The 25,859-nt window shown below is 44.0% G+C and overlaps 1 protein-coding gene across 9 annotated transcripts in view; it reads right to left on the reverse strand.

The window, feature by feature from the left end:
• Positions 1-25,859, reverse strand: part of LOC132836241 (zinc finger protein ZFP2-like) — a 46,937-nt gene that overhangs the window by 15,442 nt on the left and 5,636 nt on the right. For 4 of the 9 annotated variants that reach the window (XM_060855584.1, XM_060855589.1, XM_060855587.1 and 1 more), the window contains 3 exons: positions 12,643-12,751; positions 10,697-10,867; positions 6,230-8,703 (listed from right to left, as the gene is read on the reverse strand). In XM_060855584.1, coding sequence (XP_060711567.1) covers positions 7,499-8,542 — 1,044 coding nt within the window. In that variant the 5' untranslated portion in view covers positions 8,543-8,703; positions 10,697-10,867; positions 12,643-12,751 and the 3' untranslated portion in view covers positions 6,230-7,498. Of the gene's footprint in view, positions 1-6,229; positions 8,704-10,696; positions 10,868-12,642; positions 12,752-25,769; positions 25,846-25,859 lie in introns of those variants that run through there. The other 5 variants (XM_060855591.1, XM_060855585.1, XM_060855588.1 and 2 more) reach the window with 3 other exon arrangements.

Here is a 25,859-nt window from a genome sequence, read left to right on the forward strand (position 1 = left end):
ATGTGGCCTATATAGACTTCCAAAAGGCCTTTGATAAGGTACCACACGGGAGGCTGCTGAGCAAGGTAAGGGCCTATGGTGTTCGAGGTGAGCTACTGGTATGGATTGAGGATTGGCTGTCTGACAGAAGGCAGAGAGTTGGGATAAAAGGTTCTTTTTCGGAATGGCAGCCGGTGACAAGCAGCGTCCCGCAGGGTTCAGTGTTGGGGCCACAGCTGTTCACATTATATATTAATGATCTGGATGAAGGGACTGGGGGCATTCTATCGAAGTTTGCCGATGATACGAAGTTAGGTGGGCAGGCAGGTAGTACTGAGGAAGTGGGGAGGCTGCAGAAGGATCTAGACAGTTTGGGAGAGTGGTCCAGGAAATGGCTGATGGAATTCAACTTGAGCAAATGCGAGGTCTTGCATTTTGGAAAAAAGAATAAAAGCGTAGACTACTTTCTAAACTGTGAGAAAATTCGTAAAGCCAAAGTACAAAGGGATCTGGGAGTGCTAGTCGAGGATTCTCTAAAGGTAAACATGCAGGTTGAGTCCGTGATTAAGAAAGCGAATGCAATGTTATCATTTATCTCAACAGGGTTGGAATATAAAAGCACCGTTGTGCTACTGAGACTTCATAAAGCTCTGGTTAGGCCCCATTTGGAGTACTGCGTCCAGTTTTGGTCCCCACACCTCAGGAAGGACATACTGACACTGGAGCGTGTCCAGTGGAGATTCACACGGATGATCCCTGGAATGGTAGGTCTAACATACGAGGAACGGCTGAGGATCCTGGGATTGTATTCATTGGAGTTTAGAAGATTAAGGGGAGATTTAATAGAAACTTACAAGATAATACAGGGCTTGGAAAGTTTGGATGCTAGGAAATTGTTTCCGTTAGGCGAGGAGACTAGGACCCGTGGACACAGCCTTAGAATTAGAGGGGCAGATTCAGAACAGAAATGCGTAAAAATTTCTTCAGCCAGAGAGTGGTGGGCCTGTGGAATTCATTGCCGCGGAGTGCAGTGGTGGCCGGGATGCTAAATGTTTTCAAGGCAGAGATTGATAAATTCTTGATGTCACAAGGAATTAAAGGCTACGGGGAGAAAGCTGCTAAGTGGAGTTGAAATGCCCATCAGCCATGATTGGATGGTGGAGTGGACTCGATGGGCCGAATGGCCTTACTTCCACTCCTATGTCTTATGGTCTTAAGATGTCATGCCTCCTGAAGCTGTAATAGATTGTCTAGCATTAAGACCCTGTATCCTGGAATATTAAGCTGCTATGTCTAAGTGACAGCATTGTCTTCACAAACCTCTTATTTTAATTTTTATCCTCAACTCATCTGCCTTCTTCATCAGACTCCCAAGCATTAAAAGAAATACCGTCCACTTGTGACAAACTCTCTCGTACCTTGTGTGGCCTGTGACAATGCCTTACTGACTTTTGTTTTTCACTTTTTGGCCCTACCCACTGCAAAGTTACTTACACGGCCCCCAAAAACACTTGAAAGCTACCCCCACCAGGATGCAGCTTCCATTCTGGTTCAGGTTCAGGTGCAACTCCGTGCACCGTGAACAAACTGTGCACAAGCAGAAAAAGACTTCTTCCCCATGCACACAATCCCAATGGTGCACAAAATGTCCAGCATTATGGGATGTTCCTGCTCCCAACTGATCATGTGAAATGTACGGATTGTTTCATTCAGTGTGACAAATCAACTACACGGGTTCCTCACACTTGTTGGGGGGAAGCTTGGAGGAGATAGGAAAGATGGAAAATCTTTCAAAATAAATCAATCAGTCTACTTTACAGATAAGATAAAGATTTGATGTGCACAGCTTTAACAGAAAGCCGATTTATATGATTTTCCGCCCCAGTGGGTAACCAGACATTTGGTTTTTACAGACATCATCAGAAACAGGCCCAAATAACATGCCTTAGATACAGATTAATAACAGCATCAGAAAAACAATTCCTACTGATTCTTGGGAACTGACTGGTGGTTAATCAGTCCTGAGGAACCAGGAAATCCCTTTCCAAACACGATGCAGGTGGATTGTATTTATGCAGTGTGAACATGTTGATGTACAGCAATAATGTGATCATTTCCAATATTTACCCTACAGATACACAATTATTATTAGCATTGACGAGGTAGGACTGATCAATTAAACTGCATTTATTTCAATGCAAGAGGTCCACAGGTAAGGCAGATGAACTCTGGACATGGTTGGGAACATGGGACTGGGATATCACAGTAATTACAGAGATATTGCTCAGATTAGGGCTGATAGCTTAATGTTCCAGATTATAGATGCTATAGAAAGGATAAAAGTGGGGGCGGGGGGGAAAAGAGGAGGGGGAGTAACATTTTTGATTACTGTTAACATTACGGCTGTACTTCAGCGTGATATTCCTAAAAACTGGGCGAGACCGAGAAATAAGAAATGGATGATCACCTTATTAGAATTGAGCTAAACACCCTACAATAGTCAACGGAAAATTGAGAAACAAATTTGTAAAGGAGATCTCAGTTATCTGTAAGGATGATAGGGGATTTTAACTTTCCAAACACAGACTGGGTCTGCCATTGTGTTAAGGGTTGAGATGGGGAGGAATTTGTTAAGTGTGTACAAGAAAACTTTCTGATTTAATATATGGCTGGGCCAATGAAAGAAGGTGCAAAACTTGACCTACTCATGGGAAATAAGGCAGGGCAGGTGACTGAGGTGTCAGTAGGGGGCACTTTGGTAAGGTGCCCACAATTCTATTAGTTTTAAAATAGTGATGGAAAAGGATATATCAGATCTAAAGGTTAAAGTTCAAAATTGGAGGAAGGCCTATTTTGATGGTACTAGGCAAGAACTTCCAAAAATTGGTTAGATGTGGATATTCACAGGTAAAGTGATGGCTGGAAAATGTGAGTAATGAGATAATGTGAGTCCAAAGACAATGTGTTCCTGTTAGGGTGAAAGGCAAGGCTGGTAGGTGCAGGGAATGCTGGGACTAGCGAAATCGCGGTTTGGTTGGACCGAAGGGTCTGTTTCTATGCTGTAGATCTCTATGACTCTGACTCTATAATGAAGGAAGCATATATCAGGTATATACAGCAGGGATCCAGTGAATCTTAGAAGAGTATAAAGGCTGTGGGAGCTTACTTAAGAGGGAAATCACGAGTGCAAAATTGGGACAAGAGACAATTTTTGTAAATAGGGTTAAGGAGAATCCAACTGGATTTTATAAAGACATGAAAGACAAAAGGGGAACTAGGAAGAGAATAGGGCCCCTCAAAGATCAGCAAGGCTGTGTATGTGTGGAACAACAGGAGATGGGGGAGATACTAAACATCAGTGCTTACTGGGGAGAAGAACATGGAAGATAAAAAAAGGTAACGAAATAGCAAAATACTGAATTACAGAGTTGGTGGTGCTGGACGTCTTACAATGCATAAAGGTGGATAAATCCCCAGGTGTACCCTAGAACTCTGAGAGGTTAGGGAACTGATTGTGGGACCCCTTGCTGAGATATTTGTATCATTGATAGTCTCAGATGAGGTACCAGAAGACTTAAAGGTTAGCTAACATGGTGCCACTATTTAAGGAAAAGCCAGGGAACTATAGACTGGTGAGCCTGACATTGGTGGTGGGCAAGTTGTTGGAGGGAAATCTGTGGGACAGAATTTACATGTATTTGGAAAGGCAAGACTGATTAGGAACAGTCAACATGGTTTTGCACATTGGAAATCATGTCTCACTAACTTGATTAATTTTTTTTCTCAAAAAGTAACACATAGGAATGATGCAGGCAGAGCAGCAGACATCATCTCAAAAGGACTGCAGTAAGGCATTCGTCAAGGTTCCTCATGAGAGGCTGGTTAGCAAGGTTACATGGAATACCGGGAGAACTAGCCATTTGGATACAGAACTGGTTCAAAAGGTAGAAGGCAGAGGGTGGTGATGGAGGGTTGCTTTTCGGACTAGGGGCCTGTGACCAGTGAAGTGCCACAAGGATCGGTGCTGGGTCCACTGGTTTTCATTATTTCATATAAACGACTTGGATGTGAACACTGGAGTTATGGTTAGTAAGTTACAGCTGACACCAAAATTGGAGCTATAGGGGACAGTGAAAATGATTACTTTAGAGTACAATGGGATCTTGATCAGATGGGCCAATGGGTGGCAGATGGAGTTTAATTTAGATATTGCATTTTGGAAAGACAAATCAGGGCAGGACTTACACACTTAACAGTAAGGTCATGGGGAGTGTTGCTGAACAAAGAGACCTTTGAGTGCAGATTCAAAGTTCCTTGAAAGTGGAGTCTCAGGTAGGGAGGGTAGTGAAGCTGTTTGGTATGCTTGCCTTTATTGGTTACTGTATTATTATAGGTGTTGGCAGGTCATGTTGCGGTTGTACAGGACTTTGGTTAGGCCACTTTTGGAATATTGTGTGCAATTCTGGTCTCCCTCGTATAGGAAGGATGTTGTGAAACTTGAAAGGGGTTCAGAAACGTTTTACAAGTGTGTTGCCAGGGTTGGAAGATTTGAGCTTAGAGGAGGAGCTGAATAGGCTGGGGCTGTTTGCCCTGGAGCATCGGTGGGTGAGGGGTGACTGGTGACTGTATAGAGGTTTATAAAATCATAAGGGACATGGAGAGGGTGAATAGACAAGGTCTTTTGCCTGGGGTGGGGAAATCCAAAAGGTGTAGGGCACAGGTTTAAAGTGAGAGAGGAAAGATTTAAAAGGGAACCTAAGGGGCATCTTTTTCACACAGAGAGTTATATGTATACAGCTGGCAAATGGGACTGGATTTATCTTGGATATCTGGTTAGCATGGTCAAGTTGGACTGAAGGGTCTGTTTCTGTGCTTTACATTTCTATGACTCTATGTTATCTATAATACTCTCAGAGACGTACAGCACGGAAACAGACCCTTCTGTCAAACTAGTCCATACTGACCCGATGTCCTAAATCAATAGAGTCCCATTTGACAGCACATGGCCCATATCCCTCTAAACCCTTCTTATTCATATACCCAACCAGATACCTTTTAAATGTTGTAATTATACCCGCCTCCACCACTTCCTCTGGCAGCTCATTCCATAGACCTCTGCGAAACCACCTTAAAAGAATTATGAGTTCCCCATAGTCTCTTTGTTCAGCCACACTGCAGGAGCCTACTAAGTGTAGAAGTCCTGCTCTGATTTGTCTTTCGAAAATGCAGCACCTCACATTTATCTAAATTAAACTTAATCTGCCACTCCCTGACCTATTTTATTTAGGTCCCGTTCTATTCAGAGATAACCTTCCTCACTGTCTACTATCTGCAAACTGAGAAACCATTCCTCCAATGTTCAAATCATTTATATAAAATGACAAAAAGCAGTGGACTCAGCACCGATCCTTGTGGCACACCATTGGTCACATGTCTCTCGCTGAAAAACAGACCTGTGACCAATTCGTTATACTGTCTCTTACTTTTTGTATCTCAATGGATAACTCTCCCTGAATTCCATGTGATCTAACCTTGTTAATCATGTTGTGGTTCTGTTCGCCGAGCTGGAAGTTTTTGCTGCAAACGTTTCGTTCCCTGGCTAGGGAACATCATCAGTGCTATTGGAGCCTCCTATGAAGCGCTGCTTTGATGTTTCTTCCGGTATTTATAGTGGTTTGTTCTTGCCGCTTCCGGGTGTCAGTTTCAGCTGTAGTAGTTTGTATGTGGGGTCCAGGTCGATGTGTCTGTTGATGAATGTTCTTGCCACTTCCGGGTGTCAGTTTCAGCTGTAGTGGTTTGTATATGGGGCCCAGGTCCATGTGTCTGTTAATGGAGTTTGTGGATGAATGCCATGCCTCTAGGAATTCCCTGGCTGTTCTCTGTCTGGCTTGTCCTATGATGGTAGTGTTTTCCCAGTCAAATTCATGTTCCTGGTTGTCTGAGTGTATGGCTACTAGGGATAGCTGGCCATGTCGTTAACAGACACATGGACCTGGACCCCATATACAAACCACTACAGCTGAAACTGACACCCGGAAGCGGCAAGAACATCCATCAACAGACACATCGACCTGGACCCCACATACAAACTACTACAGCTGAAACTGACACCCGGAAGCGGCAAGAACAAACCACTATAAATACCGGAAGAAACATCAAAGCAGCGCTTCACAGGAGGCTCCAATAGCACTGATGATGTTCCCTAGCCAGGGAACGAAACGTTTGCAGCAAAAACTTTCAGCTCGGCGAACAGAACCACAACAACGGACACCCGAGCTACAAATCTTCAACCAGACTTGTTAATCATGTGGAATCTGATCAAAAGCCTTACTGAAATCCATACAGACAACATCCACCGCTCTGCAGTCAATCTTATTTGTCATTTCTTCAAACAATTCAATCAAGTTCATGAGTGCAAACTGCCACACACAAATCAATGCTGACTATCCCTAATCGGTCGTCATCAGTTTCCAAATTCATGTAAATCCTGTCCCTCAGAATCCCCTCCATCAAAATACCTACAACTGACGTCAAGATCACCGGTCTATAGTTCCTTGCATTTTCCTAACTACATTTCTTAAACAATGCTAACCTTCAATTTTCTAGTACTTCACCGCTGGCTATCAATGGGATAAATATCTCAGCAAGGGACCCAGCAATGACTTCCCTAGCTTACCCAAAGTTCTACGATACAGGCCCTGGGGATTTATCCACCTTTATGCTTTTTGAGGCATCCATCGCCTGCTTCTCTGCAATATGGCCATTTTAAAAGTTATCGCTATTTATTTCTCTAAGTTTTCTAGCTCCCTTATTTTTTTCGCCACCGTAAGTACAGATGTGAAATACTTGTTTAGCATCTCAGCTATTTCCTGCATTTCCACTTCTAAGCAGCCTTGCTGATTTTTAACGGGCTTGGAATCATAGAATCCCTACAGTGTGGAAGCAGGCCCTTCAGCCCAACAAATCCACACCAACTTCTGAAGAGAAGCCCGCCCAAACCCATTCACCTATTACTCGACTTTCACCCTTGACTAATGCACCTAACCTACACATCCCTGCACACTATTGGCAATTTAGCATGGCCAATTCACCTAACCAGCACATCTTTGGATTATGGGAGGAAACCGGGGCACCTGGAGGAAACCCATGCAGACACGAGGAGAATGTGCAAACTCCACGCAGACAGTTGCCCGAGGCTGGAATCAAACCCAGGTCCCTGGTACTGTAAGCAGCATGCTAACCACTGAGCCACTGTACCGCCCAATGACTGTGCCAAAATTGACCTTACCCCAATTTAGCATTTTAACTTTTAGATGAGGTCTATCTTTTTCTACAACTATTTTAAAACTAATAGAATTATGATCACTGACCCCAAAGTATTCACCCACTGACAACTCTGTTAAACGTCTGGCCTTAATTTCCAAGAGAAGGGAAAATTTTGTGCAGGGATGAATATCAGTACAAACAGTCCAAAGATTTCAGTTCATCCCTTGATGTGAGTAAGAGCAAAACCCTTCATTTATGGTTTTTGGTGAACCTGCTGGTGTCTCAGCAGGTTGCATGACTGAGTGAATCCCTTCCCACACACAGAGCAAGTGAATGGTCTCTCCCCAGTGTGAACTCGCTGGTGTATCAGCAGTTGCATTCTCTGAGTGAATGCTTTCCCACACTCTGAACAGGTGAATGGCTTCTCCCCACTGTGAACTCGCTGGTGCCTCAGCAGGTTTGATGACTCAGTAAATCCTTTCCCACACTCGGAACAGGTGAATGGCTTCTCCCCAGTGTGAACTCGTTGGTGTACCAGTAGTTTAGATGAGCGAGTGAATCCTTTTCCACACACAGAACAGTGGAATGTTCTCTTCCCCGTGTGAACTTGCTGGTGTTCTAGTAGGTAGAATGATTGACCAAATCCTTTCCCACAAACAGAACAGGTGAATGGTTTCTCCCCAGTGTGAACTCGTTGATGTTTTAGCAGGTAGGACGACTGACTAAATCCTTTCCCGCACACAGAGCAGGTGAACAGTCTCTCTGCAGTATGAACTCGCTGATGTTTGAACAGGTAAGAAGTCAGCATGAATCCTTTCCCACACACAGAGCAGGTGAAAGGTCTCTCTGCAGTGTGAAGTCGTTGGTGTATCTGCAGGTTTGATGACTGACTGAATCTTTTCCCACACACAGGGCATGTGAATGGCTTCTCCCCAGTGTGAACTCGCTGATGTTTGAGCAGGTGAGAAGTCAGCATGAATCCTTTCCCACATACAGCACAGGTGAATGGCTTCTCTGCAGTGTGAACTCGCTGATGTTTGAGCAGGTGAGAAGTCAGCATAAATCCTTTCCCACACACTGAGCAGGTGAATGGCTTCTCCGCAGTGTGAAGTCGCTGGTGTATCTGCAGGTTGGATGACTGAGTGAACCCTTTCCCACACACAGAGCAGGTGAATGGCTTCTCCCCAGTGTGAACTCGCTGGTGCATTTCCAGCTGGGACGGGTAAAGAAATCCCTTCCCACAATCCCCACATTTCCACTGTCTCTCCCCAGTGTGACTGCGGTGGTGTTTGGACATTTCAGATGAATCGCCACAGACCCTTCCACACACAAACAGTATGTGTTTCTCACTGGTGCGAACAGGGTTTTTTCCTTCTGTGTTCAAAATCCTGAGATACTGAGGTCATTGCAAACAGAGTGACTGTCAGAAGCGGATATGGTTTCGGTCGATTTCTCTAACTGCAATTAAAATTTCAAACAGAAAATAAATGAGAGAGAGTGAGAGCGAGAGAGAAAGAGAGAAAAAGACAAAGACAAAGACAGAGAGAGAGAGAGAGAGACACAGAGAGAGAGAGAGAGACAGAGAGAGAGAGAGAGAGAGAGAGAGAGAGAGAGAGAGAGAGAGAGAGATAAAACTGAACTGGTTCATAAATATCCTTCAGGGAAGGGAACAAGTCAGTGTCTGCGCAAAACTACTGAAATAGAGAGATGTTGAAAAGACAGGTACGAAGCAGAGGCATTTTACACATCTGCAGCTCAAACCAATTCCTATTTCTCTCCATACCTTTTGATCCATTTGAAGGACTAAGAATAAGAAATAAAATACCTGAAATAAAAGCAGAAAAAGATGGAAATACACAGCAGGTATGGAAGAATCCAAAAGGGTGACAAATTCAGGAACCATTGTTATCTTTACAAAATGTTTAGATGGTCACCCATTGCACTGCAATATAGGCTGCACGCTCACTGCTGGAAAATAGAATTAGAGTAAATAGGTGCTTGATGACCAACATGGACGAGATAAGAACATTGTATTCAACAGTTTTATATCAGAGACTCTGAGCACATTAAGTCTCATATTTCTCTGTGACACTCTCTTTTAAGAAGCAGGCAGGAGCAGCAAGCAGTGAAGAATGCAAATAATACACTGGCCTTCATAGTTTGAATATTCGAGTACAGAAGCAGGGATATCTTTCTGGAAGGGCTTTGGTGAGACCACATCTGGCATATTGTGGACACCTTTGTTATTCAGTTGCCCTGGCTACTGACACAGAATAATGAAGGATCACCAGACTGATTTCTGGAATGTCAGGACTGATGTACGAAGAGAGGCTCTATCCTTATTTAATCTTCCCTTCTTTTGTCTTTCTGAGCCACTGATTGCATCATCAACTAACATTATACCTCCAAATTCCTGATCAAGTCTGATACGTCTAAGCCTACACTTTGGTTCTCATTCCCCTCCCCGACAGACTAGTTTAAACCCTCACAATCGAACTAGCGAAACCATCCAAAAGAATATTTCTCCCAGCTTTGCCTGGGAGCAAGTGGTCAGGCCTGGACATGTTAGACCTTCTCCAGAAATGGTCCCATTGCCTCAGGAATCTAAACTCTCTCTGGTACACCATTTCTCCAGCCACACATTCAGCTGACCTATTCCCTTCTTTGTGCTCTGAGCAACACGTGTTATAGCTGCCCATGACTAAACATGGCCAAAAGGGTTGGCAGCTACAGAAAGCAGCTGTTCAGTCAGACTTGTGCTCTCCATACAGAGCTACTGGAATAGATAATGAAAGGTCGTGTGGGGGGGTCATAAAGGAGTTCTGGTGAGAAGAAGCATTAGGGAATTTACTTGGGTTTCTGTAAGCAGACAGTTCAAAACACATCAGCATTTTTAATAACAAGCATTTTTGAAAGGCCTAGTTAAGCCCCAATCTAAAATTTGTTGCTAAGCAAAGAGTAGAAGGATCCCACAGCATTCTGAACTGTTTGGGTAGTGGTAAGCTAGAAATGCAAACAACAAATTAATGCGAAAGGGTTAGTTGCATTCATTGAGCAAATGTTTGAAGGCATCATTAGGGAAGACAAAGCAATAAATGGTGTAAACACAACCCTGAAAAGATCATCTGCACAGGAAGATGGGAAAGAAAGCTTGTAAAATGGGAGGGGTCAGGATAGTGGGAGACACAAACAATCAAAGCTCAAGTGCAGATGTGGATAATTTGAACAAGTTCTTACATGCAAAGATCAAGGGAAGAGTGACAGAGTTAGATTACAAAATACAAAGTAATTATTTATGGAGTCAAAAACAAATATTAATTAATAGAATTAAACAAAACAGTGGAATTTGAATAGATTTTTTTTATTAAAAGAAAGTAATAATGGAAAGTATTTAGAGTAGAAACAGTAAAGATTTATTTAAAAATTAGAGTTTAGTTTAAAATTTACTTACAGTGTGCGTACAGCAGGAATTGTAAACTGCAGCTACAAATCAGAAGGATTGTTTGATCTCTCAGACTGAAGTGAGAAAGGGCTGTTCTCAATGTCTCAGCTGTGTCGCAGAATTGTAGTCACTTCGTAATAGAGTTGATTGCAACATTCCAAAGACAGATGAAGAAAATTTCTGGTAAATAAAAAGAGATTATGGGAGGACCTAGGGCTATCCATAGTATTATCTACGATTGTATGTTTACTGGATTGAATGCATAAATTAGGGGTGTGTAGCTAACTGTGACATCAATATTGCATGTAAATATTGTCACGTAAAAGGTACAAAAATGTTGTATTCAGCCAGGGAGGTTTGAGTATCATTGACCTCTCCTCCAATCTGAAGTGTAAAGCAGATGGCCCCCATGTAAAAGCCAGATTCAGACAGGGCTCGGGTCACTTCCGTGTGTGGTCAAAGCCCTCTGAATAAAGGTCGCTTGTACTGCTGAACACACAGCTCAACACTCCTTTTCAATATTTCTCCCTACAACAACGTAGCACTGGCTGTAAGTCTGATATTACTAGATTGTGAGGTCTTGTATTTTAATATTTTCCTTCAGCTTTCAGGTCCTCACCCTATTATTTTCCAATGTCATTGGTAGCTAGGTGTGGCTGTTCACCCTCCCACTCCTGACAGCCCTGCAGCTGCTCCAACATCCCATCTTGGATTCACGTCCGTCTGTTGGATCCCCTGCCACTTGTTTTCCTCTGCTTCTGTACAACAGAGCCACCAGTGGGGCCATGAACTTGGCTGATGTCCCTCACCACCTCACTCCAAACAGTACCCAAAGCAGAAGGGGATGACCAGTGGGGTCTTCTGCACTTCCTTCCTAAGCCTTTTACTTTATCTGATGGTCACCCATTCCCTTTCTGCCTGTGTAATCCTCATCTGCAGTGTGAGCAACGCACTAACTGTGCTGTCCATAACATTCTCAGTCTCACAGATGCTCCAGTGATTCCATCCACAGCTCCAGCTGTGAAAAGCAGTTACCCAGTAGCCGCAGATGGACATACCTCAGGCACATGTAGCCAGCAGGGACACTGGAAGCATCCTTTATTTCCCACATTGTGCAAGGGGAGCACACCAGGGGTCTGAGGTCTCCGGCCAAAACTTCTCTCCGGGTTCAGCTAGTTACTCCCTTTAAGAAATTTTAATTAAGCTGGGACCAGCCCCTTCATTTTAAACACTTCTATTGTAATCAAAAGTGCCTGACTTTATTTAAGTTGATATATACTTTAAACCATAAGAAAGTTCTCTGCAGGTATCACTTACCAATTGGCTGTTTTCATTAGGACCATGTGACTTTCTGAACTGCCTGAACTGAGACTGAGCACCAAACAGAGTCTTTCAGCTTCAACTTCTCCCTGTCTCACCTGTCTGTTTTTACCCAACTCCAAAGCACTCTCATTGAGCCAAGAGGCACTCACAGTGCAGCCTTGTCAGCTAATTGGCTGCTCACATTCACACTGCCCTCAGCCTCCTGTACTGTTCCAATGCAGCTCAATGAGAGCTCAGGGAACAACACCTCACCTTTCAATTCAGTCCTTTATAACCCTAGACTCAACGTGGACTTCAGCAGTTTTTGGATCAACAGAGAGTTGTCAGGATCTGGAATATCCCACCTGAAGGGGTGTTGGAATTTGAGTCCAGAATGAACTTTAAAGGAAATTTGCAAGTATTTGAGAATGAGGAATTTATGGGTTAAAATCAGGAAATGGATGATTGGGACTAAATATGACAGTGCCTTCAAAGAGATGAGATGTAATTTGGATAAATCTGTGCTCCCCTTCTCTTTCCTCAGCTGCAGGGCCCAGAACTGAGTACATGCCCAAGGGTAATCTAAACAAAAATCTGAATATCCAAATTACAAACATATCAGAAATATTTTCCCACGGACAGAATAGACAAACCTCTTTCCTTCCACAGTTAAACGCCAATGATATTCAGATCCTTATGACTCCACTTACTGTCAGAACTGGTTTTGAGATCCCCGTCTGCAATTTATTTTCAATTAGTATCCTGCAAAACAAATTCACAAAAGAAAAGTCTCTGTCAGCCCAGGATAGAAATCTTTCAACACTCTTGAAACACCCCATCCATGCCCCTCATGAGTTTACAAGCCTCTCAGATTGTCTAGAAATGACAAACATTTATTTTGGTTTCAGTTTGCAGTGTGTAAATCCTCCTCTTCAAATTATCCTACTCCCCCACCAGAAAGATGCAGAGTGAAAATACACCCAATATGAGAGATTGAGGAAGTCAGATATTGACAAAGAGTTGATCAAGAAGCACAGAAGTGAATGAGAGCTGTTCCAGTGTTCCAATCCCAATTGGATGAACACTGAACAAATGGATATGCTTTGACAGATCATAATGTTTAAAGCAGGACTTCCTACACTGAGTCTGCCATAGGTAACACGGAGCTGTAACCGGTTTACAGGCAATGCTCCTCCACTAAGTACCTAAAGTGTAACAGCAGCAGTAATGCTGCCTAAAGCAAGTATTTTGCCAGCATCAGCACCCCCATGCCCTGTTCCTTTACTGGGTCCTGCATATTCTGTAAGTGCTCGAGCCTCACACACAGCAATAGTGCAGACAACGACAAGTTACGTGACATCCACTATTCCTCTGTCACTCACTCTGATTGGTTGGAGAAGCAATGCTTCCGCTCAGTCCTCCAGGCCCACCCTCTCCCCTCCTAATGGACCAGAGCTTACGTCAATCACATGGGCTACCACTGAGAGCTGAAGCATGCGCAATGCTTTCTGTTTTTGCTGCTCTTCATCAGCAGCTGTTCACCGTGCTGTTCACCATGGCGGCATGGTGTCACAGTGGTTAGCACTGCTGTCTCACAGCACCTGAGACCCGGGTTCAATTCCCGGCTCAGGCGACTGACTGAATGGAGTTTGCACATTCTCCCCGTGTCTGCGTGGGTTCCTCCGGGTGCTCCGGTTTCCTCCCACAATCCAAAGATGTGCGGGTCAGGTGAATTGGCCATGCTAAATTGCCCATAGTGTTAGGTAAGGGGTAAATGTAGGGGTATGGGTGGGTTGCGCTTCGGCGGGTCGGTGTGGACTTGTTGGGCCGAAGGGCCTGTTTCCACACTGTAAGTAATCTAATCTAATCACAGCTCTGAGTGACGGTGAGAGTTCATAGTCATAGAGCTGTACAGCACGGAAACAAAGTCTTCCATCGATTTGTTCATGCCAACTAGATATCCTAACCTAATCTAATCCCATTTGCCAGCTCTTTGCCCATACCCCTTTAAACCCTTCCTATTCATATACCCATCCAGATGCCTTTTAAATACTGTAATTGTACCAGCCTCCACCACTTCCTTTGGCAGCCCATTCCATACACGCACCCCTTCTGTGTGAAAACATTGCTCCTTAGGTTCCTTTCATATCTTTCTCCTCTCACTCTGAACCTATTCCCTCTATTTCTGGACTTCTCCACCCCAGGGAAAAGACCTTGTCTAGTTATCCTATCCATGCCCCTCATGATTTTACAAACCTCTGTAAGGTCACCCCTCAGCATCCAATGCTCTAGGGAAAACAGCCCTAGCCTATTCAACCTCTCCCAATAGCTCAAATCCTCCAATCCTGGCAACATCCTTGTAGATTTTTTCTGAACCCTTTCAAGTTTCATAACATCCTTCCTATAGGAGGGAGACCAGAACTGCACACAATATTCCAAAAGTGGCCGAACCAATGTCCTGTACAGCTGCAACATGACCTTCCAACTCCTATACTCAATGCTCTGACCAACAGCTAGTGTACAAAATGCATTCTTCACTATCCTATCAACCTGAGTCTGCACTTTCAAGGAAATGTAAAGCTGCACTCCAAGGTCTCTTTGTTCAGCAACACTGCCCGGGGCCTTACCATTAAATGCATAAGTCCTGCCCTGATTCGCCTTTCTAAAATGCGACACCTCAGATTTATCTAAATTAAACTTCATTTCCCACTCTTCAGCTCATTGATCAATCAATCTGATCAAGTTCCCACTGTACTCTGAGGTAACCTTTTGCACATCTGCACCACCTTCAATTTTGGTATCATCTGCAAACTTACTAACCATACTTCCTGTTAAGGACCAGGACAGATTCAAAACATTTCAAGAAAGTCACCCGAATTTTGTTAGTTGCTTTAAGCAGGTGTACAGCGAATATTCCAGGAGTGATGCAGTTGGTCAGACCACTTTGTTTTAAACAAAACAGAATTTATTTGCAAGATTACTGAAAGAAATATAAAACAACAAAGAACAGAAAACAGAATAATCTAAACTATCTGAAACCCCAACAGATTAGCATGATGCAACAATCCCCACAAACACCCCTTGACTCAAAAGGTAAAATCAAACACAGGTCTTACAGGAGAGAGGTCAGAGAGGGGGAGGATCAGCATGGACCCGCTTCTTTGGGTCCAGCAGCTACAAAACTTCACTGCTAAAACTCAAACCAAACCTGAGCTGGGGAGAACTGGTCACTCCCCCTTCATTTTACAAGTGTTTTTTTAAAACATGCCTGAGGCAGTATCTGTAAGCTATAATCAAATTGGCCTTAAAACCCTTCAACTTAAACTTTTCAGAGTCTGTCTTTTATGACCTCTCTGAAAAAAGTCCAAGGAAAGCATAACCTTGTTAAAGGAGCAGTATCGTCACACCCCTATGCTCACATCCAAATCATTTTTATAAATGACGAAAAGCAGTGGACTTAGAAACAATCCTTGTGGCACACCACTGGTCATAGGCCTTCACTCTGAAAAGCAACCGTCCACCATCACCCTCTGTATTGAGAGATGGGAAAGAAGTGTGTCATTCCTGATTCTCCCAATGTAAGGCTTTTACAACAACAACTTACAGTTTATGGAACCTGTCACATTATCACTCTCCTAAGATTCCTCACAGGTGATGAACATGCTGATTAAAGATATCGATTTTAATGACACACTATCTTGAATGAGAGAGATGTCTAAGGAGGAAAGTGCGGAGCTTGTATTGTAGGCAGCTCAAAGCCTGGAGTGATGTAAGTGGAGTGAGTGAGAAAGGATATTTGGAAAGGGGAATAAAAACTAAGAACTGTGGATGCTGTAAATCAGAGACAAAATTAGAAGTATCTGCTGAGTTCAGAGCTTCCTGAAACTCGACCTGAAACGTTAACTCTGATTTCTCTCCACAAATACTGCTAGACTTGCTGTGCTTTTCCAGCAATGTCTGTTTATGTGTAGAAAGGCAAAGAGTGAATCGGGTTTTAAAGTTGGCAAAGGTTCCAGATACTGTCTGTGATAGGCAGGAGGGTTGCCTCATGGAGCTTGAAGTATGGTGGTGCAAGCCCTGACCACAGTGGGACAGAAGATTTCTGCTGCTTTATACAGAATGACAGATCTTGTATCTGTGGGCTTATAAAATGTTACTGATCACCAGCAAACTGCTCTGAGGTAGAGTTGGAGTATGATGCTGCTAAATGAAAAGGGACAGGGAACAGGGAGCTCCATACAAAGTTCTCCCCTCTCCTTACTATTTTCACCCCCAAAACTGAACGCGTACCTGTCACATTACTTCTATTCCAACCACAATACCTTGTCCCACAATAGATGTGTTGGGCCTTGCACAAGTAAAGAGAAACAGTCATTACTGGACTCTCTGGGGCTCAAACTCTCAGTGAACAGTAAAAGCAACGGAGTAGTGAAAGCAGAGATTTCAGAAGACTGTTTGCACCTTCGCTAAGACCCGCAATGTGCACCAGGAAAAAAAAACAAGAAGCATCTGGACTACAAAATGGAATCAATCAATCACTTCGGGGGAGGCAGTAGGAGGCAGGTGGGTTGAGTTCACAAAATACTCAGTTTCCTTTGCTGGGTAATCTAAGACAGACGATGGGAAAAATTGTGGCTGCTTTCTTTTGATGTATTTTCAGTATTGAAACTGATTTTGTCAATTCTATGAGTGGTAATTACAGTTTGATAAGCTGTTGTATTGTCTATCTTCCTTTTTCCAAAACAAAGGCCAATGACCATACGGGAATTGATTCAAACAGCAAAATACACTGTCTTACCCAGCAGTGAATCCACAAAGCTAACTGTTCTGCTGTTTGATTTCAAGTATCTCCAAACCACCGGAATCATTGAAGAAAAATTAACCAACAGTAAAATTCATAGCTGACCATGGAGATACCTTTGTTAGCGAAGTGGCTTTTTAAAGTACAACCATATCTTTCCTTTGTAAATTTACAATAGTGAGTAGACTGGGCTCCTATAAAACATTGGTACTAATTTAGTCTGGAGCAGAGTTTTTTTTTAAGAGCAGTAAGACTGTGCTGTTTTCTGGGTCTGTAGACTGCTAAGGTGCAAAGATGGCCCATAGTAGAGTGGCGTGCTCTTCCTGTCAGACGTGGGAGGTTAGGGAGAGCTTCCACGTTCCTGATGATTATGTCTGCAGGAAGTGTGCTCATTGGAAATCCTATCGGATCACTTAGATTGGTTGGAGAGGCAATGAGGAATTTACTGGAGCTGGGGGTATGATGGATAGTATTTATAGGAAGGGATAAAAGGTAGGAGGGGTAGGCAGGTTGTGCAGGAGTCTCCTGTGGCTATCCCCATCTGAAACAAGTATGCTATTTTGGAAAATGTAGAGGGTGATAGACTTTAAGGGGAATGCAGTATTGACAGCCAGGTTTCTGATACCAAGACTGACACTAATGTAACAAGGGATATCATAGGTTCCAAATGATTGACTGAGATAGGGGACTTTCTAGTCAGAGGTACAGACTGAGGTTTCTACCACTGACAAGGAGACATCAGAATAGAGTACTGCCTCCCTGGTGCCAGGATCAAGGATATTTTGGAGAGGGTACAGAATATTCTCAACGGGGAGAGGGACTACCAGGAAGCCATTGTACACATTGGAGCTAAAAACATGGGAAGAGAAAAGGACGAGATTCTGAGGAGAGAACATAGTAAGTTAGGCAGGAACTTAAAAAGGAAGTCCTCGAGAGTACTAATACCTGGATTACCCTGGTGCTTAGAGCTAGTAAGGATATGAAATGGAGGATAGAACAGATGAATGCATGGCTGAGGAGGTGTTACAGGGGAGAAGGATTCATATTTTTAGATCATTGGAATCGCTTCTCAGGGAGAAGAATCCTGTACAAGAAGCTGGGATTGCATCTGAATTGAAAGGGTACTAGTACACTGGCAAGATGATTTGCTAGACCTGCTTGAGACGATTTAAACTAGGGGAAAGGAGGGGCACCCAGGGAGATAATGAGGTAAGAAATCAGTCTGAGATTGATATTGTTAAGAAAAGGAGCAAGTCGAACAGTTAAGGCAGGCAGAAACAAAATAGTGGGGGGGGAGGGGGGGGGGGACTACTAAGCATGTATTTTGCATGAGTGGTTACTGTGGAAAAGGATGTGGAAGATATAGAACATAGGAAAATAAACAGCAACATCTTGGAAATGTCAAAATTACAGAAGTGGTGGTGCTGAACGTCTTACAACGCATAAAGGTGGATAAAGACTCAGGACCTGACCAGGTGTACCCTAGAACTATGCGGAATAGCTAGGGTACTAATTGCTGAGCCACTTGCTGAGATATTTGTATCACCGATAGTCACAGGTGAGATGCCGGAAGACTGGAGGTTGACTAACGTGATGCCACTATTTAAGAAGGTTGGTAGGGGAAAATCAGGCAACTACAGACTAGTGAGCCTGACCTCGGTGGTGGGCAAGTTGTTGGAGGAATCCTGAGGGACAAGATTTACATGTATTTGGAAAGGCAAGGACTGATTAGGGATAGTCAATATGGTTTTGTGTATGGAAAATCATGTCTCACCAACTGGATTGCACTTTTTGAAGAAGTAACAAAAAAAAAGGGCAGAGCAGTGGACGTGATCTATGTGGAATTCATGAAGGCATTCCGCAAGGTTTCTCATGGGAGACTGGTGAGCAAGGTTACATAGAATACAGGGAGAACTAGCCATTTGGATACAGAACTGGCTCAAAAGATAGAAGGGTGGTGGTGGAGGGTTGCTTTTCAGACTGGAGGCCTGTGACAAGTGGAGTGCCACAAGGAATGGTGCTGGGTCCTCTACTTTTCATCATTTATAAAAATAATTTGGATGTGAGCATAAGAGGTATAGTTAGTAAGTTTGCAGATGACACCAAAATTGGAGGCATTGTGGACAGCACAGAAGGTTTCCTTAGACAAGACCAGGATCTTGATCAGATGGGCATTTGGAGTTTAATTGAGATAAATGTGAAGTACTGTATTTTGGAAATGCAAATCAGGGCAGGACTTATCCACTGAATAGCAAGGCCCTGGGGAGTGTTGCTGAACAAAGAGACCTTAGAATGCAGGTTCATAGTTTCTTGAAAGTAAAATCACAGGTAGATAGGGTAGTGAAGGTATTTGGTATGCTTTCTCTTGTTGATCATTGTGTGTGTTGCAGTTGTACAGGACATTGGTTAGGCCACTTTTGGAATACTGCGTGTAATTGTGATCTCCCTCCTATCAGAAGGACGTTGTGAAACTTGAAATGGTTCAGAAAAGATTTACAAGGACGTTGTCAGGATTGGAAGGTTTCAGCTACAGGTAGAGGCTGAATAGGCTGGGGCTGTTTTCCCTGGAGCATTGGAAGCTGAGGGGTGACCTTATAAATCATGAGGGGCATGCTCAGGGTGAATAGACAAGATCTTTTCCCTTCGGGTGGAGAAGTCCAAAAGTACAGGGCATCGTTTAAGGTGAGAGGGGCAAGATTTAAAAAGGGACCTATGAGCTGCCAGAGAAATTGGTGGAGTCTCGTATAATCACAACATTTAAAAGGCAGCTGGATGGAAATATGAATAGGAAGGGTTAAGAGGGATATGGGCCAAGTGCTGGCAAAAGGGACTAGATTTATTGAGGATATCTGGTCAGTGTGGACAAGTTGGACCAAAGGATATGTTTCTGTGCTGTACATCTCTATGACTCTATGTTCAAGAACATTTTCTTCATCAATGTAAATGTTCCCATTAGAGAAAGAAGAAAATGTGACCTTCTCTTGTTTAATAAGGCAGGGCAAGTGACTGAAATGATAGTTGGGGAACACTTTGGGTAAAAAATGAGGTCTGCAGATGCTGGAGATCACAGCTGCAAATGTGCTGCTGGTCAAAGCACAGCAGGCCAGGCAGCATCTCAGGAATAGAGAATTCGACGTTTCGAGCATAAGCCCTTCATCAGGAATGGGACACTTTGGGTCTAGTGATCGTAATTCTATTAGTTTCAAAGTAGTTATGGAAAAGGATAAGCCTTCATTAGAAGGCATGGTTACTGAATTAGCGGATGACACCAAAATTGGTGGTATATTGGAGAGGAAAGAAGGTTGTCTAAGATTACAAAGCGATCTTGATCAATTGGATCAATGGGCTGAGGCATGGCAGAGTTTAAATTGAATAAATGCAAGGTATTGCATTTTGTAAAACAAACAAGGGTGGAACTTATACAGTTAAAAGTAGAGTCTCAGATAGTGCTGTCAACAGAGAGACCTTGGGGTTCAGGTACATAATTCTTTGAAGTTTGTGTCACATGTAGACAGAGTGGTTAAGGCAGCTTTCAGTAGGCTAGCCTTATTGCTCAGACCTTTGAGCATTGGAGTTAGGATATCATTGTTGAGGTTATGCAGGTTGTTGATGAGGCCTCTTCTGGAGTACTATGTTCACTTCTGATCAGCCTGTTGTAGGAAAGATATCATTATGCTGGAGATGGTTCAGAAGAGATCTAGCAGGGTGTTGCAGGGAACGGAGGTTTGCTTTTTTAAAAAAGGGGCTGGAATCTTTTTCAGTGGACGTTAGGGGATTGAAGGGTGACCTTATATAGGTTTGTAAAATCACGAGGGACTTACATAAGGCGAATGGCAGGTGTCCTTCCCATAAAGTGGAAGACTAGGAGGCATATTTTAAAGGTGAGAGGAGAACGATTTATAAAAAGAGATGAGGGGCATGGACAGGGTGAATAGACAATATCTTTTCCCTTCGGGTGGAGATGTTTCATACCGAGAATAGACTTCCAGAGGAAATGGTGGATCTGGGTTACAAGGTTTTTAAAAGATATTTGATTAAGTACATGTATATGAAATGTTTGGAGGGACATGGGCCAAAGGCAAGGAGGTGGGATGAATTTAATTTGGGATTATGGTTGGCACGAACTGGATGGACTGCAGGATCTGTTTCCATGCTGCACGAATGTATCTATGCTTCACGAGGAAACTCAAATGTCTTTTCTCCAAAGTTGTAGATGACATGAAGCTGGGTAGGACAGTGAACTGTGAGCAGGATGCAGATATGCTTCAGTGTTGTCAGCAAAGTGATAGAAGGTGTCATCAACAGTGTCATCAAATAGCTCCTGCTCAACAATAGCCTGCTCAGCTCCTGACCTCATTACAGCCTTGGTTGTAATGGACAAAAGAGGTGACTTCCAGAGGGGAGAGTGACAGTCCTTGACATCAAGGTAGCATTCAACCAACTGTGGCATCAAGGCACCCTCACGAAACTGGAATCGATGGGAATAAGGGGGCAAACTTTAAGAAAAGTCAGAGGTGGGGATGTTCACCAATGATTGTGCAATGTTCAGCACCATTCGCCACTTCTCAGATACTGAAGCAGTCCGTGTTCAAATGTAACAAGATCTGAACAGTATTTAGGCTTGGGCTGACAAGTGCAAGTAACATTCGCACTACACAAATGCCAATCTATGACCACCACCAATGAGACAATCTAACCACCACCCTTTGGCATTCAACTGTGTCACCATCACGGAATCCTCCACTACCAACATCCTGGGGGGTTACCATTGACTAGGAATGCAACTGCATTTGCTACATAAACACAGTGACCACAAGAACAGGTCACAGGTTAGGAATACATTGAACAAAACATTACAGCGCAGTACAAGCGCTTAGGCCCATAATGTGCACTAACCTGTGAAACCAATCCGCAGCCCATCTAACCAGGACGACTTACCAGGGGTAAGCAATGGGGTTCAGGCCTCTGGCACGGAGCCTGTCCCCGTTGCTCAGAAGGGAAGGGTGGAGAAGAGCAGAGCAATAGTTATTGGGGACTCGATAGCTCGGGGCACAGATAGGCGGTTTTGAGGGGGCGAGAGAGACTCACGTTTGGTATGTTGCCTCCCAGGTGCAAGGGTATGTGACATCTCTGATCGTGTTTTCCGGGTCCTTAACGGGGAGGGGGAGCAGCCCGAAGTCGTGGTCCACATTGGCACCGACAACATAGGTAGGAAGAGGGATGAGGATGTTAGGCAGGCTTTCAGGGAGCTAGGTTGGAAGCTCAGAGTTAGAACAAACAGGTTTGTTACCCGTGCCACGTGACAGAGAGTCGAGGAATAGGGAGAGAGAACAGTTAAATGCGTGGCTACAGGGATGGTGCAGGAGGGAGGGATTCCATTATCTGGATAACTGGGGTTATTTCTGGGGAAGGTGGGACCTCTATAAACAGGATGGTCTACACCTGAACCTGAGGGGCACCAGTATCCTTGGGGGGAGGTTGGCTAGTGCTCTTTTGGCGGGTTTAAACTAACTCTGCAGGGGCATGGGGATCTAGACTGCAGATTTAGGGTGCAGGGCCTGGAGTGTAAGAAGGTTAGGAACATAGCATCAATCTCAAAGGAAGGCGCCTGTAAACAGGAAAGTGGCTTGAAGTGTGTATACTTCAATGCAAGAAGTATACGAAATAAGGTAGGTGAACTTGCAGCGTGGGTTGGTACCTGTGATTTTGATGTTGTGGCTATTATGGAGACATGGGTAGAACAGGGACAGGATTGGCTGTTGCAGGTTCCAGGGTTTAAATGTTTTAGTAGAATCAGAGGGGGAGGTGTGGCATTGCTTGTCGAAGATAGTATTACAGCAGTGGAAAGGGCGATGGATGAAGACTCGCCATCTGAGGTAGTTTGGGCTGAGGTTAGAAATAGGAAAGGTGAGGTCACCCTGTTAGGAGTTTTCTACAGGCCTCCTAATAGTCCTAGAGACGTAGAAGAAAGGATTGCGAAGATGATTCAGGAGAAGAGTGAAAGTAATAGGGTGGTTGTTATGGGGGACTTTAACTTTCCAGATATTAACTGGGAAAGCTATAGCTCGAGTTCGTTAGATGGGTCGGTGTTTGTCCAATGTGTGCAGGAGGGTTTCCTGACATAATATGTAGACAGGCCAACAAGAGGTGAGGCCATACTGGATTTGGTTCTGGGTAATGAACCAGGCCAGGTGTTAGAATTGGAGGTAGATGAGCACTTTGGGGACAGTGACCACAATTCGGTGACTTTTACTCTAGTGATGGAGAGGGATAAGTGTGCACTGCAGGGCAAGAGTTATTGCTGGGGGCAGGGAAATTATGATGCGGTGAGGCACAACTTAGGATGCGTGGCTTGGAAAAGTAGGCTTCAAGGGAAGGGCGCAATCGATATGTGGAGCATGTTCAAGGAGCAACTATTGCGTATCCTTGATAAGTATGTACCTGTCAGGCAGGGAGGAAAGGGTCATGTGAGGGAGGTAATAAAGAATTGGAATCCCTTGTTAAAGGGAAGAAGGCGGCCTATGTAAAGATGAGGCGTGAACGTTCAATTGGGGCGATTGAGGTAGCCAGGAAGGATCTGAAGAGAGAGCTAAGAGCAGCAAGGAGGGGACATGAAAAGCCCTTAGTTGGTAGGATTAAGGAAAATCCAAAGGCTTTCTATAGGTATGTCAGGAATAAAAGAATGACGAGGGTAGGACTAGGTCCAGTCAAGGATAGTAGTGGGAAGTTGCGTGTGGAGGCTGAAGAGATTGGGGAGACACTGAATGAATACTTTTCATCAGTATTCACTCAGGAACAGGACATTGTTGCCGATGTGAATGTTGAGTCACAATTAATTAGAATGGATGGCTTTGAGCTATGTAGGGAAGAGGTGTTGGAAATTCTGGAAAGGGTGAAAATAGATAAGTCCCCTGGGCCTGACGGCATTTATCCTAGGATTCTCTGGGAAGCAAGGCGGGCGATTGCAGAGACATTGGCCTTGATTTGTATGTCCTCGTTGTCTACAGGAATAGTGCCAGAAGACTGGAGGATCGCAAATGTGGTTCCCTTGTTCAAGAAGGGGAGTAGGGATAACCCTAGTAATAATAGGCCGGTGAGTCTCACTTCTGTTGTGGGCAAAGTCTTAGAGAGAATTGTAAGGGATAGGATTTATGAACATCTGGATAGGAATAATGTGATCAAGGACAGTCAGCATGGTTTTGGTGAAGGGCAGGTCATGCCTCACAAACCTTATTGAATTCTTTGAGAAGGTGACTAAGGAGGTGGACGAGGGTAAAGCGGTAGATGTGATGTATATGGATTTTAGTAAGGCGTTTGATAAGGTTACCCATGGTAGGCTCCTGAAAAAACACGGAGGTATGGCATTGAGGGTGAGTTGGAGGTTTGGATTAGGAATTGGAAGAAGACAGAGGGTAGTAGTTGATGGTAAAGGTTCATCTTGGAGTGCAGTTACTAGCGGTGTTCTGCAAGGATCTGTTTTGGGACCATTGCTGTTTGTCATTTTTATAAATGACCTGGAGGAGGGGCTAGAAGGTTGAGTGAGCAAGTTTGCGGATGATACGAAAGTCGGTGGAGTTGTTGATAGTGAGGAAGGATGTGTCAGGTTACAGCGGGATATAGATAAGCTGCAGAGCTGGGCAGAAAGGTGGCAAATGGAGTTCAATGTAGCTAAGTGTGAGGTGATTTACTTTGGTAAGTGTAACAAAGAGATGGGGCACTGGGCTAATGGTCGGATACTTGGTAGTGTGGATGAGCAGAGGGATCTTGGTGTCCATGTACACAGATCTCTGAAAGTTTCCACCCAGGTAAATAGTGCGGTGAAGAGGCATATGGCGTACTGGCTTTTATTGGTAGAGGAATTGAGTTCCGGAGTCCTGAGGTCATGTTGCAGTTGTATAAGACTCTGGTGCGGCCGCATCTGGAGTATTGTGTGCAGTTTTGGTCGCCATACTATAGGAAGGATGTGGAGGCACTGGAACGGGTGCAGAGGAGGTTTACCAGGATGTTGCCTGGTATGGTAGGAAGATCATAGGAGTAAAGGCTGAGGCACTTGGGGCTGTTTTCATTGGAGAAAAGAAGGTTTAGGGGTGACTTGATAGAGGTGTACAAGATGATTAGGGTTGACCATGAGAACCTTTTTCCACGTATGGAGTCAGCTATTACGAGGGGGCATAGCTTCAAATTAAGGGGTGATAGGTAGAGGACAGATGTTAGGGGTAGATTCTTTACTCAGCGAGTTGTGAGTTCATGGAATGCCCTGCCAGTAGCAGTGTGGACTCTCCCTCTTTATGGGCATTTAAACGGGCATTGGATATGCATATGGAGGATAGTGGGCTAGTGTAGGTTAGGTGGGCTTCGAACGGCGCAACAGCGAGGGCCAAAGGGCCTGTACTGCGCTGTATTTTTCTATGTTCTATGTTCTAACCAACACTATTCCATTATCATCCAAATGTTTATTTAAATACCCTTAAAGTTGGTGAGCCTACTACTATTGCAGGCAGGGCATTCCATGCCCCTACTACTCTCCTGAGTAAAGAACCCACCTCTTACATCTGTCCTATATCTTTCAGCCCTCAATTTATTGCAGTGACCACCTCACCTCCTGACTCCTTGAAGCCTGTCCAACATCTAAGGCACAAGTCATGAATGTAATGGAATACTCCCCACTTGCCTGGATGGGAGCAGCTCCAACAACATTCAAGAAGCTGACACCAGATGAAGGACTATGTAGATAAATGGGAGGTTATCCAGTTTGATCACAAAAACAGGAAGGAAGACTAATTTCTAAATGGCGAGAGGCTGGAAAAGGAGGAGGTGAAATAAGATCTAGTGTCCTTGTCCACGAGTCGCTGAAAGTAAGCACGCAGGTGTAGCAGGAGGTGAAGGTGGCAAATGGTGTATTGGCGAGAAGCAGGGATGTCTTGTTGCAATTGTACAGTCTTGGTGATTCCACATTGTGTGCAGGTTTGGAAATCTTACCTGACGAAGAATGTTCTGCTTAATGGAGAGTGTACAACAAAGGTTTACCAGACTGATTGTTGGGATGGCAGCACTGATGGATAAGGACAA

Source organism: Hemiscyllium ocellatum, chromosome 46, assembly GCF_020745735.1.
Source record: "Hemiscyllium ocellatum isolate sHemOce1 chromosome 46, sHemOce1.pat.X.cur, whole genome shotgun sequence".
Classification (NCBI taxonomy): Eukaryota; Metazoa; Chordata; class Chondrichthyes; order Orectolobiformes; family Hemiscylliidae; genus Hemiscyllium; species Hemiscyllium ocellatum.